This window comes from Microtus pennsylvanicus, chromosome 17 (assembly GCF_037038515.1).
Source record: "Microtus pennsylvanicus isolate mMicPen1 chromosome 17, mMicPen1.hap1, whole genome shotgun sequence".
Taxonomy (NCBI): domain Eukaryota; kingdom Metazoa; phylum Chordata; class Mammalia; order Rodentia; family Cricetidae; genus Microtus; species Microtus pennsylvanicus.
In genome coordinates, this window is record NC_134595.1 from 8000043 (window position 1) to 8020608 (window position 20566).

At 39.5% G+C, this 20566-nt stretch overlaps 1 protein-coding gene across 1 annotated transcript in view; it reads left to right on the forward strand.

The window, feature by feature from the left end:
• Positions 1–19786, forward strand: part of Cps1 (carbamoyl-phosphate synthase 1) — a 109494-nt gene extending 89708 nt beyond the window's left edge. The window contains exons 30-38 of the mRNA XM_075951710.1: positions 496–603; positions 2365–2454; positions 4533–4703; positions 6429–6503; positions 9104–9202; positions 15560–15619; positions 16570–16682; positions 17915–18044; positions 18769–19786. Coding sequence (XP_075807825.1) covers positions 496–603; positions 2365–2454; positions 4533–4703; positions 6429–6503; positions 9104–9202; positions 15560–15619; positions 16570–16682; positions 17915–18044; positions 18769–18867 — 945 coding nt within the window. The 3' untranslated portion in view covers positions 18868–19786. The remainder of the gene's footprint in view (positions 1–495; positions 604–2364; positions 2455–4532; positions 4704–6428; positions 6504–9103; positions 9203–15559; positions 15620–16569; positions 16683–17914; positions 18045–18768) is intronic.
• Positions 19787–20566: the final 780 nt, after the last annotated feature.

Below are 20566 nucleotides of genomic sequence, written 5' to 3' on the forward strand. Positions count from 1 at the left end.
AAAGGACAAGAATATTTTCTTGTCTCTCAAACTTCACTTTAAAGATCTGGGCATCAAACCTTCAATCTTTCTTTCTAAACCACCAACATTTGTGGGTGTGTGGTGTGTGATATATGGCGTTGTTCGTCTCACTAGACATTCACCTTTCTTCTTTTCTTTCCTGGTGTCTGAAAGATAAAGCTGATTCCACTGTAGTTTCATGTCTTATCCTCCCTTGTCTGTGTGAGTTGACTTAGTCTCCTTCTGTTTACAATGTTGGCAATCAGTGGAAGAGAAAGAAACAGTCTCTGTCCCTCCATTTTTCCTGGAGAGGATACTTGTCACCTTCCACTGAGGCACAGACAATGAAGCAACTCTTTTCCCTGCTCTTAATGGGAATTTGGCAGAGTAATTTACTAGTGGTGCCAGAACTGGTTAAACATCAAAGGAGATAGGTGATGGAGCAGTGCCTGGAAATAGGTTTTGACAACTTTGTAAAAAATCTTCTTTTGACAGGTCATCTCCCATGCCATCTCTGAACACGTTGAAGATGCAGGTGTCCACTCAGGGGATGCCACTTTGATGCTACCTACACAAACCATCAGCCAAGGAGCCATTGAAAAGGTCATCATTTATAAATGGAAACAGAAAGGAAAGAGCAAAAGATAAAACCACCACCACAGCTATAGAAAAACCCTTAGGTTTAAAAACACTACTTAGGTAGTGATGTAAGGCATAATTCAGGTTAGATTTAATCAGGAACATCCTTGCTTTTGACCAGCTGAGTGTCTTAGGGATGATCTCTTTCACTGTGACTAGAACCTGATTGGTTATGTGGTAACGCAACCTTTAATATACATTTAGAATATCCAGGTGAAATACGTCCTAAAATACCTGCCTCCACTATAAGTTTCTGGAAACCTCTCTGAGATTTATTTTTAGCAAGTCTCCTGTAGTTATGATTACTGCGAGTCTCGGGACCAGGTTGAGAGACTGGATACGATGGGTGAGTCTGATAGCTGAGAGGTACTTGTTAAGAGCAACCAAAAGGGATACTGTTGAGGAGTAGAGAAGAAAGTGTGCAGCAGCCACTTGGGAACCTCGGGAAGCTGAACTTTCACTCTTCACTCTGAGTTCCACTCCAAGCTGGAGCTTGGGGATATTGCTCTTGACCGCACTTTGAGAGCAGTTTCTTTAAAGAGCTATCCAATATGACTGTCTCAGCATCCCATATGTGTGGCAAGGTAGACATGTAGCTCTTGCTATTTTAAGTCACTCTTGAGAACTCTAGGGAGGTCAAGTTGACTTGGCCTTTATTAGATTTTTTTTCCTGCTATCCTGCCATAAGAATTTATGGTGGCCTGTACATTTGCTTTGAGTGTATTCTGAAGATTTTTGCTCTAGAATATAGTGGTAGTAGAACGCTTTGCAATAACAACAGCATAGAAGTTAAAAAAGTCCCTAGATTTAAACTATGATTCATTTTCTCATGTTAGGGTAAATAAGCACAAATCCAAGATTTTCTTAAGTCTCTCAGAGTGGACATGCCACAGACAAGTGGGTCTCAATTTGTGGGTTATGACTCCCTTACAGGTCAAATGACCATTTTGCAGGGGTCACCTAAAGCCATTAGAAAACACAGATATTTGCTTATGATTCATAACAGTAACAAAACCACAGTTAGGAAGTATAAATGAAAAGAATTTTATGTTTTGGAGTCACCACAGTGTGAGGGTATTAGTATGAGGAAGGTTGTATAGCACTGCTGTGGACTATGCTTCCTTTCATACCTAGTTAAGCTGCTGACCCACTTCTGTACCTGTGATGACTGGGGAGTTTTGGCTTACTGTCATCATTGCCTCTCTTGACAGGGAGCCTGTTTCTTGCTAGGTATAGGGGTTCCAGTCTGTGACATATAGATATACAACGCCTCCTGTAGGCAAGCACTATTCCTTTCTGACCACAATATCTACCCTCATAGAGTTTAGGGTAACAGAAAAGCTACATGAAATCAATATCCCTGGCCGCTTTGCAGGGCCATGTATTTTGGGAGCCTGCCCTTCTCAGCAGGTAGGCCATTAGATGGATGTATGGTTTGAACTGCAGTTTCCGGTGTTGGAGTAAGTAGACATGAAAGACTTCATTTAGCCTTCAGCGTAAGAACAGAGCACACAATTGTAAGAGACAGCGCTCTATGGATGACAGGTGCTCTTGTAAAATTATGTTTCTTGCCCCTTATATTACCCATTATTGCTATTAACTATCATTGTTAATAGAGACACAGATTTCTACAAAGAGAAATTAAGGCCACCTAGATAGGATTCTGCTTCTCTTTAAACCTCCACTGCTCTCTTTTTTACAGTGTCATTGTCCTTTTTGCTCCAGGTGAAGGATGCAACCCGGAAGATTGCAAAGGCTTTCGCCATCTCTGGGCCATTCAATGTCCAGTTTCTTGTCAAAGGAAATGATGTCTTGGTAAGAAATCCTAATGACCTTGGAGGACTTTGCGATGTTGTTAGCTTGTGTTGGATCAGCTTGGATTGTGCCTCACCCCGGTACTCTCTGTGATCTGGCAGCTGCTCCTGTCTGAGATGGCATGCGCAGAGTATAATGTCCCTCTTTGAAGGCTAGGGCTCCTGGCGGCACTGATGTGAGATACTCGATGTACTGAAAGGTGCCTGTGCACAGTGAAGCACAGATGGATGCGTGCATATCTTCTAGTGGGCAGCATGTGCATTCAGAAGGGCTTTTGCTGAAGTTTGACTTGCTTCTTACCTAGAGAACCAAGTTGTTTTATAACTTATCTTGAAAGACAAAATACAATTTAGGCCAATTAGAGTGTTTCTCATTATTCTATTCAAACCATTAGTAACCAAAATCTGTTCACTAATCACTATGGAGTCAAGAGGTGATTACAGTGATGTATGAGGTATATTCTCCAACTTCAGATACGTCGTAACTTAACATGGACTGTGAGGAAAATGAACTCAGAAATAACTAGAAGTATAGTAATAGCTTTAGTAGTTACTAGAGGGGTGTGCAAATGTCTTTGTAGTTGAACAAGAAGATCATATTTGTCAGGTGCACACACAAACATATATACACATGTATATATATATGCACATATATTTGAGTACACACACACACACATATATAATACATCTTTGAATATCATGTCTTGTTTAAAGAAAATAATGAAAAGCTTCAAGAAAAATTTTATATTGTGAATGAAGTTTACAGACTAGCTGGGATTTTAGAAGGTTGAAGGTAGAGGGTGTTACATATGGCTATAAGATCATCTACAACAGTGAATAACTATTACATTTTGGGGGACACTAATCACCAACCTTTTGTTTAGAGAAAGTATTTTTTCCTAAGTGAAGGCTGGAACTGGATCTTGGAAAGTAGGACTTAAGTCCAGTAAAGTGGTATGGTGTGGGAAGCTCTTCTGTATACGTGTTGCTTTTATTGGTTAATGAATAGAAAAACTGTGGGACTGATCTATTGGGAGGTCACCAAGGCCAACTGGACTGGGACTGAGGGAGCATGGGATAAAACTGGACTCTCTGAACATGGCGGACAATGAGGGCTGATGAGAAGCCAAGGACAATGGCACTGGGTTTTGATCTTACTTTATGTTCTGGCTTCGTGGGAGCCTAGCCAGTTTGGATGCTCACCTTCCTAGACCTGGATGGAGGGGGGAGGACCTTGGACTTTCCACAGGGCAGGGAACCCTGACTGCTCTTTGTACTGAAGAGGGAAGGGGAGAGGAGTGGGGGGAGGGGGAGAGAAGTAGGAGGAGGGGGAGGGAAATGGGTGGCTGGGAGGAGGCGGAAATTTTTTTTCAATAAAAAAAGAAAAAAAAATGAATAAAAAAACTGTATTGGGCCAGTGCAGAATAGAGGTAGGCGAGGAAAACTAAACTGAATGTTGGGAGAAAGGAGGCAGAGTCAGGGAGACATCATAGAGCCACCAGAGAAGAAAGACAGAAGATGCTAGCCAGATCTTTGCCATTGAGCTATGAGCCTTGTAGTAAGATATAAAATAATAGAAATGGGTTAGCTGAAGACATACAAGCTAGTTAGCAATACACTTCAGTGATTGGCTGAGCAGTGATTTAAATAATGTTGCTTCTGAATGATTATTTCGGGGCTGAGCAGCCGGGAACAAACAAGCAGCCTCCCACAACAGTGGTGTTAGATAAAAGAGATGCATATTGAGAAGGCAGAAGGTTTTCACCAGCTAGGTTTTAATGTGAAGCCAGGATTCCAGTGGGGACTTTTCATCTTGGGGTGTGACATCATCCAAACTCTACATTAAATGAAATGTATCAGAAGTATGCAGGAATTGAACTAAGGAAATGGAATGGAAATGAGTCAAAATTCAAAGATAATATCCTCAAAGAAACCGATTAGTCAGAGATCTAAGCAGTGGAGATAGAAGGGATGGGTTGGGGTAGTGAGTTAATCACAGAAGGAAATCGAGGTACAAAATACACATTAGGATTGTTCCTGTCTTTCATCGTCTCTTCCCTTTTGGATTCATCTCTTTAGGTGATTGAGTGCAACCTGAGAGCTTCTCGATCCTTCCCCTTTGTTTCCAAGACTCTTGGGGTGGACTTCATTGATGTGGCCACCAAGGTGATGATTGGGGAGAACATTGATGAGCAGCGTCTTCCTACACTGGAGAAACCCATCATTCCTGCTGACTATGTTGCCATTAAGGTAGCATTTTACAATATGTGTCATCTTATAAACAGAGGTGAAATGAAGGGGAATGTTTGCCACAAAATTTTTGTGACTTAATGGACCTGCTGAACTGGTGACCATCTTCCTTTCAAAACAGACTGAGGTTGTACTGCAAGCAACCTCACATGAACTATTTGTTTTTGCAGAAATATTGATAGCGATCAAGGATAATGTGACTTCAAAGTCATCTAGTTAAGTGGATTATCACCCATGTTTCTGCAGCTGACCCACGGTGATGGTTTAGTTAGAAAATTAAAATACTAGGCAATCTTGTCCAAGACAAGGCTCAACTGCGAAAAGTCTCTAGGAATTCACAAGTCTCATATACATGGTTACCCTGAGGAGCTGGTTAAATTCTTACCACCCTAGCTACTTTTTCATAGTTTGTATTTTCTTCAATGGCAAAGATTTTCCACTTGTAAGATTAAAGTAATAGTTTGTATTGGAGCTGTGAGGGTGATAAAATCAAAATTATATTTTAATAATACTTTAATCATAAAGCCACTAGATTACTCTAGCTGCTTCTGTATACAGTGTTCTCATGAACTACTTCAATGGACAGACAAGATCATTCATGAAATATACAAATACAATTGAATTTCTTAGAAAAAGTATACTCAGTGAAGTTAATTTATATTGTACAATGCAATTATGTGACATTGACATATTTTAGAGTCTTTAAAACAGTAGTTCCCAACCTATAGGTTGCAATCCCTTTGTGGGTCAAATTATTCTTTCATAGGTATTGTATATTAGATATCCCACATATCAGATATTTACATTATGATTCATAACAGTAGCAAAACCATAGTTTTGAAGTAGCAAAGAAAATAATTATATGGTTGGTGGTCATCACAATATGCAGAACTGGGACATAACATTAGAAAGTTGTCAATTTTGGGAGATCTAATGTGGTTGATGGTAAAGAGCAGATAGCAGAACAGGAGAGCAGGAGGCGAGGAACACATCACAGTCTCACTAAGATGACCCAGGAAAATGACCACAAGCTCATTTTCCCCTAACTTAGAAGTGCCAGTGTCAACAGAAGGTCGTCTAGACCTGATGAATAAGCATCTGTGAGAATAAGAACTTGGTCCTTATGAGTCATGCTGATAAAATAACTAAAAAGGAAGCCCTGAAGTGTTCCTGTTCATATGAAGAAAGATAGAAAAAAATGTTTCCCAGCAGAATGTTTTTCAAAACTTTTAAGAGGCGTCAACAACAGTTGAATGTCTCAGAAGTCAGTTCACAGACAGCCGTGTCTGGCAAGGTGGCTGGCTGCAAGTTCAAATGAACAGAACAAGAAGGGGAATGTTCCAAAAGCCTATCAGGGGGAAAATGTCTTTCAACTCTGTTTGGGAGTCTAATGTCCAGTAGATGCTGTTTGAAATAACTCCAGTAAGAATATGTGCAGGCCAGATTAGAAGTGTTGGTCTAGACTGGTCACAGGGGATCTAGTTACAGAAATCATTTGTGATTACTTAACCCAACATTTGGGCCAGGAGTACAACATATTCTTGGAACAGAATTTTAAAGCGATTTTTCAAGTCAGAGTTTCGGGCCAAAGAGAATTTGTTTTTTTTTTTTTTCTGTTCTCTATGGCCTAATGAGTCCTGCGGGAGGTGATTGGCCAAGCGTGTCTACCTCTCATCTCCTGTTATCCTTTATCTCATGTTTTTCCTTCCTTATTACGTCTGACAGGCTCCAATGTTTTCCTGGCCCCGGTTGAGGGATGCTGATCCTATCCTGAGATGTGAGATGGCTTCCACTGGAGAGGTGAGTGGCTAATGGTACATGAATACTGTTGTTAAATTTACCTGAAAATCTGTGGTTCTACGATCAGAATGCGGTCATGTATGCAAAGTAGTAAGTGGTTAGAGAAAATCAAACTGCACAAGGTTTTCTTTTCCCAGGGCATCTCAAAGGTTTAGGAAGTTTGAATTACCCTTTTCTGTAACAGAATTGACATTTTTACATGTGAACTTGAGAATTGAATACACGTGTACTTAATTCATTACCACGTTACCAGTACACTGCCAATAACAGTCATACATTTCTCTAGACATCTGAGTATGTCCCGTGTCGTTTTTTTAAGGCTTTCACGTAATTCAATAAAAACAGTCCATCCCCTACTTTCCTGTGATTGATGCAGATCTGCATGTTATCACTTGAAATATGTAAAATGACAACATTAAAAAGGCCATGGGTGTAAAAAGTGGGAACTGCAAATATAGAAGAAACCCCAAGGCCACTTGGGAGGCAGCTTCAGCCTCTTGAGGCTGATCTATAATGGCACTGGCCACTGGATGGCTCTCTTCTCTTGTGTTGGAACTGTGTCAAGTGAAGGTTTCTTTAAGAATGTGAAATGTGTTTTCTCATAGAGAGCTGTCAGATTCTAGAAAGTTCTCTACGTGTCAGTGTCAGGACATTTTATGAATCACCTAGCCCTTGACAGACGTACTCACTACAACCTTCAGATCCTCACCAGTGCACACTGGAGTGGCAACATCACACCGGGAGGCATCGTTGTTTCTCTTGGTATTAGGCAAAAATATAAAGAGGAGAATTTTTAATTGCAATGAGTATGCGAGGTTTTATATGGTTGTTTGGTTACGAGCATGAGCTTTGATGAGAAGCCAAGAGAGACCAGGAGACAGGCAGTGGGCTACAAAGGACCGCGGTGTTAGAGTTGCATTCTTGGAAAGTGGTTCTTGATCCTCTTGCGTTTTCTTTGGATTTGGTCGAATTTCTCTTGATTTGGCCAGAAAGTAAGCCTCGCTGTGAACGATGGAAGCTCTATTATCCACAGTTTCAGATTCATCCCCATCCTAGGATTCTGTTTTCAACTGGTCAAGAGCTGGATCAGGAAGAGGCCTCTTTCTCGTATACTGCGTCACCAGTGTGGCGAGCTGTGTTCCGGGTCTAGTACTCTCCGTTTCACACAGCAATGAAAATACGAACAACTTAGAAGTTGCTTGTATTTGTTTTCTCTTTTCTAAACTGCAAAAGGAAAGAATTCTTCTAATATTTAAGCCATATTTCCTAGTGTCATCAAGTATAATGTTTTAAATTCTGTTTCTTAACTGAAATCAGAATAATAAATCCAGTTTAGAAATCTCAACTATGCTTCAGAGAGACTTTTTCAGTGTTTAAGCGCGGAGGACTGCAAAACTCCCAACTTCTTATCTAATTACGGGGCGCTTTATTCTATAGCTGTCAAGTGAGAATGTCATCCTAATATTAACAGAACTATTTGACTGTTTAATTTTTTGTTTCATTTTGTTTTGTTTTTAATGGCCAGGCAGAAAATTGTTGCTACCCTTTTAGAGTACTTGGACTTCTGATCGGACTGCAGGGTTCCTTTCAGTGGAAATGAGACTCATTAACTTCAATTGACATTGCCCAGTTGATTGGCCAGTACTTGACTGATTAAAATGTTCAACTGTGGAGTGAAGAGCAGACACGTACTGTGGTCAGCTGAAGGTTATGATCATGAGAAGTTTCCTTGCCTAGCAAGAGAGAGTCATTTGCTTAAAGAACGAAGTGAACTGTCAGCATTCTTTACTATAATGGCGACTCTGAACGGGTGCCAGATGATGATGTGCAGAACGGACTCCCATCCTGTTAGAATCCACCACTTGTCCTCTAGTTACGGTGGCTGTTTGACTTGTAATTACAGCGTGCAGCAGTTACCCTAGAGGAAATTTCCATACACTGGACCAATTTCTGTTAGCTTGGCATCTTCTCTCCCTCTCAACCTTTTTTTTAAAACATGTGGCTTGGGTATCCAGGATGAGCTGCAGAATATTTTGGTTTGGTTTCTAACTATGGTAAAAAGGATTAAGCTCTTTTGAGATTTTCACATACTGTTGCCATCTCTTACGAAGCCTCCTCTTAAGGTGGCCGGGGTGGTTTTAAAGCAGTGGGGCAGCAGCTTGTCATATTTCTAGCACTTCCAACCCTGAATTCATGCACTACTGCATGGTATACGTGATGAATACAGTGTTTTAAACATTATCTCATATTAATATCTGGAAATTCACCACATTACACACCAGAAACTGATTTGTATCCAAATAACTTGCGGTGTAATTCGGTATGTTGTTCCACTGAGTGTTGTTGGTGTAGAAGGAATTGCTTATTCATTCATTATGCTTAATTAAAAACAAAAGATACATCTGTCCTGGCCAGCCATTTAATTCTCCGATTCAGATTTCTTGGTCTTTGGAAAACACTGATAAAATCTGGGGAAAGAGTTTATCAGTACGTTACTCTCCAATTTTTCTTTTGTTCCTTTCTCCTTTTTTTCTTTGGTATATGTGTATTTGACTAGTCTATCTTCCTTTAACTTTGTATTTTTCATTTAATCCTAACAGGTGGCATGCTTTGGCGAGGGTATTCACACAGCCTTCCTAAAGGCAATGCTCTCTACCGGGTTTAAGATTCCTCAGAAAGGCATTCTCATTGGAATCCAGGTGAGTGGGGTGTGTGACTGCGCATTCTCAGGCAGCACACTGTTGGAGGTCAGGATGTTAAAGTGAAGAAGAGACGGGGTTGGTTGCATGCCTTAGAAAATTGTAACTTATGAGAATGGCCATTGTATGTTCTGTTTGTTCCTGAACAGCCTTCTCCTGTTGCAGCAGCAAATACCAAAGTAAAACAGAAAACAGAAAAAAGTCTCCATGAAAAATCTGTTTGTTGTGAAAGGGGCTATTTTAGAAAAGTGATGCCTCCTATTCTACATAGTTGCCTCATTTTTTCATTTATTTAGATTTTTCTGCAATGTAAATGTCAAACGTCTCATTTATCCCCCTCCTTCCACATCCATCTTCCCTTTTCCAACCACCCAACTCTATGTCCTGTATCTTTTAATAACCACTGTTGGTGCTGTTTATGTACTCTTGGATATGTGGCCTTCACTGAGGGTGCTCAACCCAACAGGGACTTTATTCTTCAAGCCAATTAACTCTCTCTTTCACAGCTAACAGTTGCCAATCATTGTTTAAGTAGGGGTGGGACTCACGCCTATTTCCTTTCTTCCTGTTGGAATTCTCTCTGGCTTGAGCTTGTCCAAGCTTTTTATACCCCTTTTATGCTTCTAGGCCAAAGTAAGATCAGAGGACTATAAATTAATATTTTACCACAATAAAAAGAGCACTATTGGTTTATTGTTGCAATTCAAGTGTAAATAAATCTTAGGGTAAAATTTTGGGCATAAAATGTCTTTAACTCTTTGAAATACCTATTGCAACAGTCTATACATGTTCTACTTCTAAATTCCTGAAAAATAACTGTTTATGTTTCTCAAATGGTCATTCATTTTAACTTGAGATTAGCACTTCTTATGTCCTTTAAAAACGAGTGGTCATATATAGCACCCTCCCTGCTGTGACTTTAATAAGCTCAAACCCTGCATGTCTTCACAAAAGTCAATAAAAGCATAATTAGAAGAGAATCAGGTATTCTCAAGCCAGTGGGTGATTGTTATAAATGCTGCCTCATTAGGGTGTCTTAATACTAGCAAATTAGACTCCAGAGACTGGACAGGTAGTCACTTTGGAGAAGTTTCTGGAAAGAGTGACTTGGGGTTTGGCGTTCTGAAGGTGGCAGAAGGGCGATGGTGAGGATCTGAGTGAAGGCTAAGAAGATGGCTTGCGATGTGAGGCTTAATGGCAGTTTAGAGACAAATCACATCGTATGAGTGACTCATCACATTACAAATGGGTACTGAGTATCATTAAGTCCAAACTAGGAGAATATTGGCCCAACTTCCAGTGATAGCTTAAAGTTTAATGTGAGAACTGGGGACATTCAGAGGAGACCATGCCCTTAGCCCTCATCTTCACAACTAATCAAAGCCCTGCTAACATTTTCAAATAGCAGTTTAAGAAGGCAGTGGTGTATAAAATTGTGACTTGTTTAGTTCCAGTGCTGCAGGGAAATGTGCCGCAAAATTAATTTGCTCCTATGAAATATTTGTGGGACTTGGGCACCAGTGAACAGAATTTTGCTTTGTAGGAAAAAAGGAGACTTTATGGATTGGGGAACAATATTTTCAAAGCGATGAGGTTTTATTAATTAAAATTCTACCTTTGAACGCATTATTTTTAAAGCAATCTTTCAGCAGTTACATGAGTCATTGCAAAAATATTCTGCTTGTATATGAGTGACAATCATTATGGATTTAAACATATTTTTAGTGCAGCATTAAATATAGTTTAAAATTATTTAATAAAGTTATAGTTATTGACATATCTGTAACTCAGAAAAATTGATCAGTAGAATTGTAAGCCTCTAGAAATAGAAAGAATAGAATTTTCTGACTTATTTTATATGACCCATTCCCAACATTTGATGTTTATATGGTCTCTCCATTGCAGTCATACTAATTTTAAAAAGTGCTTAATCTGATGAGTTATGGTGGGGTGGACTAGTAGAAGGTCAAGTCTTGGAGGCTTCAAGTCTTGGAGGCTCTTTCTCAGGTAGAAAAGGATCTACTCTAAACTCTGCTTTCTACCCAGCATTCACAGCAGCGTGGATATAGTCATCTGTGTTCTGTATTTTAGGATACACATGGAAAAAGTACATGCTACCACTGGGTCAGAGGGATTCATTATAACCCTTCAAACATATAATCAGAACTGAAAAGGACTTACAGAGGAATAATATAGAAATGAAAGCCAGGGCTAGAAAGTATGTCTGAAAGCATGTGGTTGGGAAGTTATTTAATCAAGTTATGAGAGAGGGATTTGTGTTAGCATCTTGGCATCTTAGGGTGGTCACCCACACAGTATGAGGCTGTCACAGGCTCCCTAGAGCACTGAGAGCCATATAATTGCTGTGAATTTCCTTTGTTATTCCTTCCCAGAGCAATGGGGAGGACACCAGCATTCATCCCATTTGTGGGACAGTCTTCCTTTCTCGTCTCCATATCCTCTGAGTTAAGTACATGCTCTGATTAGAATGATTTAATGAGAACACTTAGACTCACTCATCTGGCACAACAGGTTCCAAGAGAAAACTGAGGGATCATAGAGACTCAGAGTGGAGAGCAAGGGGACTCTGAGCTGGAGAACTTTTTCACTTAGTGTCCCAAGAGAAAGCATCTTAAAATAAGCATTTATTACTAGCAGGGTTTTTTTTTTGCATTTAGAAAGTTGTGTGTGTGTGTGTGTGTGTGTGTGTGTGTGCTTGCACACACACGCTTGCTGTATGTGGTATTCTTGCTAAATCTGTGTTTCTCTTCTGCGTTGTAATCCTTTACTCCTGCAATCTCTTTCTGAACTTCTTATGGCAGATGCTAGAGTCAAATCACTCAGGAAGTTTGAAATATTTGTACCATCGATCTTGTGTACCTAAGACTTAGGATAAAGGCTGCAGATTTTAACAAAGCATCTCTGTCAGCTTAATTGCCATGTGCATTGCATCTTTCCACAGTCTAGGGCATTCGTAATGGAAGAAGCATAATATGGGTTTATGAGGCAACAGAATCACCCTTGATTTCCCTGCAGGCGTTCCAACCACCTTCCACCCTGTCACAATGTATTTTTAGTTGCTCTGAGAAGGCAATCTGCCTTATTTTGAGGTTTTCTAGAACACCCTTTAACAATGAGTGATTTACTCTAGAGGAGATGGAGAGCACTCTCTGTATTTCCCCCTCTGATTGGGCTATTCAGCGATGCTGGTGAAGTGGCAGGCACCAGCCTGACATCTGGGCTTCAGCATTGCTCAGAAACACAAAGCAAGCGTTTATTTGAAAAGACGATGCCAAGTGACATGAATAACCTTTTATCTTCAAAGAGGCATCATTAGGAACAACCACACAGTTGTCAATCCCGGCAACCCTGTAGCATCCACAGACATCACTTAGTGTTAACTTGGCTTGTTCTTCTGTAGCCAGAAGTTGGCTTAGTGAGAAAATGATCACTGAAGGAAATAGATATTTATTCAACTTTCAAAAGAATTCTTTCCTTGTAAACATTTCCAAGAGCATAAACTAACTTGTACTTTTCACCTCTACTAAGAAATAGATTCTTACATAGGTATTTTCAATCGGCTTTTAAATCTGAGGTTGCTCAGACGCAAGCTGACAGCGGTAATTTCTTTTTGTAGAGAAGCTGTTTTATGTGTCACAAGTGTTCAATACATGTTTGATAGAAGTTTATAATGTGTCTATGAAAGCCAACACCCTGCACCAGAAGGCGGTGTGGCTCCCTAGCTGGAAACTGCCAATACTGTCATGTTGGATATTCATCTTTTCCACTTGGGGGACGGCGGTGAAACAGCTCCGTAATAAGGTTCTGCCTGGTACCTGCAGGTCTTAGAGGACTCGCTGACTTATTTCATTTTAAAATGGCAAGGGAAAAATTGCATTATCATATTCCTCCTTCAACATTTTTCATTGTGACTTTGGTCAAGGTTAATATGTCTTTACCTCAAATTGCAAAATGAGTGAAGGATAGCCCTTCCAGCCTCATTCATTTCCATTTTAAAGCGAAGCGCACATCAGAAGGACCTGGAGTGTTTGAAAGTGCACATGACTGGCATACCCACCTGATGCAGTCCATTTGGTGGAGACTTAGGTTTCCTACTTTTAGTAAGTCCAGATGATGCCGACGTTATTGTTTTGGGACACTTGGAAACACCTTTCTTGTGGTAGTTCATTTTAGAAACCCAAAGGAAACTGTTTATCACATTATTATTACCAACCATGTCTTCAGTGACTTTTTGCTAAGGGGATGTTTAAGAGAGTGAGAGGCATTGGTTAAGTGCAGGACGAATACACAGTTTTCCAGGCATTAACTGAGACCTCTCATGTCATTTAGTGCAAACCTAAGCTGTTTTTTTGTTTATCAGAAAGTCCAAATGTAATGTTCCACATGAGGGGGATTTAATAAAATGCAGAGACTCATTTTGCATATCCCATGTATGTTTCTTATGGAGAAATCTTAAACTATGAAGCAAATATAATGGGTCATATCATTTAGCCCTGAGCATATTAGTGTTCTTCTCTGCCTAGTGTTCTGTATACTGCTTTAAATTGTTCTAGGCTTGGTCAGTAAGAATTACTGTTTTCTCTATTATATTTTATAATTTTATTTTAGTTTTATGTAGAACCATGAGCTGATGGCATTTTCACTCATTTATTTCTGTTTAGTCCTGAGTGGAAACAGTAGAAAGCTACTATGGTCGGCATGCTCACAATTCAGGTTATGAAAGATTGTCTTGAATAACCCCTGTGCCTGACTTAGCTTGGATTCATCCCAGAGCGTTCATCTTTTCTATTTGCCACTGTTTTGTTCTCATAAAACTGTAGTTCCAGGAAGGAGAGGGCCAGAATCTAAAAGGATTTTATATTTGAACATAGTCTTTGGAGTCATTGCTTAGGATTTAGATCTGTTCTCAGAAAACCACTGCATGTAAATATTAGGAGACTTTTTGAGTCGAGTATTATAAAAATTGTCCAAGGATCTGGATATGTTTTTGATGGCATTACATAGTTTGGGGACTAGAAACAGGATCATTTGCATGCTTTTTCTAACATCACTTATATGATTTCTAAATCAATCAGAGGAAATGAAAAGATATAGTCATATTATATCATTAGTTAAATCCTCTTAAAAATCAGCAACATGATCTCGTTTAAAGAAGAAAAGATATGATTTTAAGCATACATGATTTTAAATAGCTTAGGTGCTAAGACAGTCATGATAATAAGGTCAAGCAGAGAATTTCCCCTTCGGGCTGATATTCATCTTTGCTGTATGCCATCCTGAATACTGCCTTGCAAAAGCAAACTCTCAAACGCAGGAAATATTTAGAGATGGTCAACCCCTGATGACTATGGGATCCAGGGAAATCAGGTCCAGCTAGGGTTCTAGGAAATATACAACAACAGACTGATAGAAACTGTCAGAAAAAATGAGCTGGAACATTAGGAAAACCCATGTGGAAATAGGTGTGTATGGTGGGAAAGATATTTTGGGTTATAATATCCCAAATACTAGTTTTTAGGGACAGGAATCTAGTCTCTAGAAAGCTGGAAAAAACAGCAACTGTCTTAGTGATACTTATCAATATTTCCTGAGAACTGTTATTAACCCTGAAACTGCTGATGTGAAGTTCTAACACTCTATAGTGATTGCTAATATAGGAACCTACTGGACAATCACAATGACCCAATACCACAAGTATCATTACCGCTGCACGGAAGAGATGTGGAGCCTACCTCAGAGAAAAGCTAAATCACCTGGAGAAGCACAGCTAGTGAGATACCTCAGGAGATAGGAGCATCATCATGTCTCTTTCAGAAGTGAAGAATTGAGGCCAAGGGTGTTAACTTTTCTAAGTATACACTTCTAGCACAAACAGGAAAGCCAGAATTTGCAAAGGAACTTAATACTCTAGGGATTCTTAGCACAGGACCTTCTAGGAAAGTGAGTGAGTTATTAAAGACAGTGCAAAACTAGGACTCAGCAATGAGAGCAGGTTGTTTGGAATAGCAAAGCAGCCAGACAACAACAAGGTGCTCAGATCTCAGCTTTAGCAGCTCCCTAACCAGGTAAGGAAACTCTGCACAAAGAAACAGTGTGGATCTAATCAAAGCAGGCCAAGTCTCAGTGTGAATGAATGGGCTCAGAGATATGTGGAAGGCAGAAAACAAGATAACAAAAATGGAATTTTAAATCTACATTGGAGAATAAATAACTTATATTAAATAAAAAGCAACATATGGAACTTCCTTTTGCAATGGCGGGAGGGACACCATCTTGAATGTATCCAAACAAAGAAATGTGTATGTAGAAAGTCAATTGTGTTCAATTCCTTTCTAGCAATCGTTCCGTCCAAGATTCCTTGGTGTGGCTGAGCAGTTACACAATGAAGGTTTCAAGGTATACTCTCTTACTTTTTTTAAAAAGTAGCTTTCTTTCCACATTGAAATTTGTCCATGAAATAAATACCGCAGAAACAAGAAAGCCACCTTTTCAGTTTGCAAGGTTTAATTAACTTGATTTCAAAACTTCCACAGAGGATTATTGGTAGTTAATGATTGTTGGGGGAAAGTGACTTTTTCTTTAGTGGTGTATCCACTGGTAAATTGTTCTGTCTGGATTACAAAACCTTCCACTCACCCTGCAGCAAAGACACTCTGAATTCAGTGGGTCATGCACAGAAGAAGAAAAAAAATAGGAGGAAATTTGTTGAGAAGGAGGACTATAGTGGAAGAGAGGAAGGGGGGTGAAACAATTAAAGCTATGTAAACACTTGAAACTACCAAACAATAAAGTTAAAAAATAAGCTTTGCATAAAATAAAATAATCAGGAAGACTGGGTTTAACAAAATAGCTGCAAACTCAATAGTAGTTAGGTTAAAATCTTAAACTTTAGATTAAGTGCATTATTAATACACTCATCAGTGTATTTCTGAATCTTTTCCTCTCTTGATTGTGTATGAGGTCATAGTTTCCAGCTGTTACAGTTACAGGCAGAGTCTTTGTAGCAAATAGCTCTGCCCACAGCCTCCTTCAGTAAAACAAAGTTACTCCCACAGCTCAGACTGGGCCTATGGCCATGGACTTCGTTGACCTCATAAAAAATAGTTTCTAAGCTATGACTAATTCTTTTACAAAAGCACTTACAACAGAGCCTCTTAAATGTTTTCTTACTGAAAAGATTTAAGAATATTTAAGATATCTGTGCCCTAGATTCTGAGTTCAAGTGGCTACTTTCGGAACCGCGCTTCTTCCGTGTTTCTTTCTCTTCTTTCTGTTGTGACTCCTATGTTCCCTCACTAACGAAGATTCATTCTTTATAGTAACCTAGTTTTCTGTTTTAAATACAGCTTTTTGCCACAGAAGCCACATCAGACTGGCTCAATGCCAACAATGTCCCTGCCACCCCAGTGGCATGGCCATCTCAGGAAGGACAGAATCCCAGCCTCTCTTCTATCAGAAAGTAAGAACTGAATAGTTTGTTTTTCTGAGTTGAACAAAAAGAAATAACCAAAATAAAAGCAGAAGATAAATGGTGGGAGCTAAGACAGAAGCTTTCACCTCATTTGCTTTCAAATATTTTCAAAAGTTTGACTGGTTAAAAAATTTACAAATGAACACATTAATGGCTATCAGTTTCATTCTTATAAAAAGTGAATTACTACATCTGTACGTGTGTTAGAAAATACTTTTCAGATATTTCTGTTAAAAGTGCTTGACAGAACAAGTAAACGATAAAGGACTTAATGCAGTGCTTTCTATATAATGTTAAATATATATATATATACACAAAGTATATATATGCATATATATTTCTATATATTCTTAAATATATATACACACAAATATGTATATCCATATATGTTTGACTAATCATCTACATTTCACTAAGGATGGATCAATGGATCAGTCAATTTTTTTGAGCACTTGCTGCATGGAGAAAACTGGAGTAAGCATTTGATAATGTTTTTAACTAAATGCTCATTTCTTAGGCCATCACCACCTGATTTTGTAAAACACACTGCGTGAGGCTTCAGGACCTATAGGGCATCTGTTGTTACAAAGCTATACGGGATGAAGGCCCAGTGGCTCCTTCTCTGTTACCCATGGATGTTATACTTTGCACAGTAGCTACAACATACCAAATTCTATGAAATATGCTCTTTATTAAAATTTGTTAAGAAGTCATTATGAAGCGAACTTAAGAATGTCATCATATACAGACCTTAGAAGCCTTCTGCTGATGCTCTGAGTCCCTTGCTTAGAGTTTTGTAAGATGAAAGTCAGCCATAGCTCCATGCATTTGGCATTTGAATGCCTCTTAGGGTATGTTCAGTCAGTCCAAGAACAGAATGTGACAGAGGTTAATTCACACCAGGTAGGTTCATGTTTTCTCCTGCCAGGCAGTGGGAAGCAGGAAGAGAGATGGATGCTGGAGGAGCCTATAGGTAGAAGGAAAAACAATGTTTTGCATTCTGTTAGACTTCTACCAGACTTCTTTCAAAACCACAATAAAAAATTATAATTCCTCAGTGAGTGCAACTTGAACATCGACTTAGAAGTAGAAAAGGGCCGCCAGGTGGCTCAGTGATAGCATTGGTTTAAAGAGCAGAGAGAAGAATTTGTGTTAGCAATTTTGGAACTAATTATAAAATAGACATTGTCAACTGTAAGTTTTTATTTATTTCTTTTTAGACTGATTAGAGACGGAAGCATTGACCTTGTGATTAACCTCCCCAACAACAACACCAAATTTGTCCACGATAATTATGTGATTCGGAGGACAGCTGTGGACAGTGGGATTGCGCTCCTCACTAATTTCCAGGTATGCTCTTTCCTTTAAATATAAGGCATGTGTAGGTTTTATTTCTAGGTCTCCTTTCATGTTTGGTAATTATTCCCTCCCCCTCTCTCTTTCTCTTCCTCTCTCCTTTCTCGAGCACTGAGAAAAGAGAGCATTTTTTTTTAATAGAATCTAAAACAATGGTGTTAGTATGGCAGATTGTGGCCTCACTTGAAGGTTAGAGATTAAACAATTGATGTAATCAAAATCCGGGAGTAGAACCGGTTCTTTTGTGACCCATCCAACCACCCTGTGGACCTTCAGGCCACTCTACAATGGAGTGGACTGAAAGTGGCGAGTGCTAGCTCCTCGTCTCCAAGTGAAAGCCACTGCATGAAAACAGCAGCTTCCTGATCAAAGGAGCAGATATAATACACACGCTGGACTGCAGCACAGAAAAAGCCTCTATGAAACACATTCAGTTTCATTTGTATGTGAGCTAACAGAGTCATCACAGAAGGAGCCATGCATCTGACGCTCACTAATGATCCGTGTGGCCCGTTTTCGCCCTCTAAGTTAGTTTTAATCCTTACTGGGAGTGGGTGAGTCTGTGACACGGGGAAAGTCTCTGAAGAAACAGCATCACATCTTTCTCTCCACACCCATTTGAAAATCCGGAGCAGATCCTTGTGTTTTTGCTCCCGATTCATCCTGCATTCCCTTTCATCTCTTGTAGGTTGCTAACATTTTTGACGTTTTCTTTCAGGTGACCAAACTTTTTGCTGAAGCTGTGCAGAAATCCCGCACTGTGGACTCCAAGAGTCTGTTCCACTACAGGCAGTACAGCGCTGGCAAGGCAGCCTAGAGCACCAAGTGTCCAGTGACCTCAGCCTTGAGTCAGCATGAGCCACAGCGCCCCCAAAGGACCACTCTCAGCCTATCTCCGGAAAGGGACGTTGCTGCCAAACTTTATTTTGTGTTCCTCTTTTCTGAATAGTCTGTATCATTAACTACGAAATTGTTGTCAGCCACTGTTTCAAAACCACCAAGTCCTCCCCAAGTCACTTGTTCTTCACAAGGAATTCAACCACTCACACCTTATTTTTTGTGGACTTACTTTTAACGTTTAATGGTGCTGATTTAATAGTGATCAAAGTAGAAAAGCTGTTGTCCCATCTCCTGAACTCTGTACTCTAAACATACCCTTGTTTTTTAAGTAGTGTTTGCTCCACCCAGAGGCCACTAACAGGGCAGATTACCATGAAAATTTGTTAAAAAGAAAAAATGATTTTAATTTATGAATGGCATCACGTTTGTGTAGTTTTTCTTTTTTAAACATTCTCACTTATTTAAGCAATCTAGGAATATCATTTCTTCTTCCCATGACATACAATATGAGATTGGATTTTTTTTGATGGCTACTTGCTTGAAGTTTTGGAAGATGTCAGGAGTTTGGCAGAGAATACAGAGATGCTTATATTCTTGATAGTCTTGCTGGTTTTTAATAGAAGCAAAGTGAAATGTCCAGAGTTATGGCCTTTACTCTCTGGTCAAGTTTTGAAACACTTTAAAAGTCTCTTTTCATTTTTTTTTTTATGATACCTCCTGGTAATTGTCTGAGTCTCATCCTGCCTTCTGTATTTCACACATATTAAACATAGGACCCCCATTCCTTTCCATACAAGAACTTTTCTCTTTCAGGGCATCCTTTGTTGCCGCTAAGTGTTTTGGTTATTACAGTGCTTTAATGGTGAACTTTTAAATAAAATACTATTAAGTGAAAATGCAAATGATTTCTTTTTACTTAACAAATAAAATATAATAAGATAAAACAAAATGACCACCTTGAAGTTGGACAAAGCAAAGTAACGGGATGAAAAAGAGTCCTGGATGAAGGCACAGGAATCAGAGACCCATTCATTCAGACACTTAGGAGTCCAATGAAAATACTAAACTGAAAGCCAATATATGCAGAGGACATGGTGCAGACCCATGTAGACCCTGTGCTTGCTGCTTAGTCTCTGGAGTTTGTATGAGCTTTGCTCAGTTGGTTTAGAAGGCCTTGTCCTCCTGGTATCCTTCACTCCCCCGCTTATACACTTCCCACCTCTTCTTCCCATGAGGTTCTCTGAGGGGAGGAATTTGATGGAGACATCCTATTTAGAACTGTGTATTCCAAGGTCTGTCTCTCTCTCCCCCTGCCTCCCCCCTCCCCCGTGTGTGTGTGTGTGTAATGTCTGACTGTATGTCTCTGTATTGATTTCCATTTGCTGTAGGAGGAGGCTTCTCTGATGATAACTGAGCAAGTAACTAATCTATGAATTTAGCAGAATATAATTAGGCGTCACTTTATTGTTGTTTTTTAGATCAGAAGTATTTGGCTTCACCCTAGGTCTCTGGGCTATTCAGTTTCTGGTTCTTAGTCATCCGAGCAGTATTGAATATGGGTTCCGTCTCACGTAGTAGGTCCAAGACTCCAACAAGCTTCATGCTACCATTCTCTAGCATGTTTTCCAGGGAGGACTGCATTGTAGATCAAAGGGTTTGTTGTTGGGTTGGTGGTT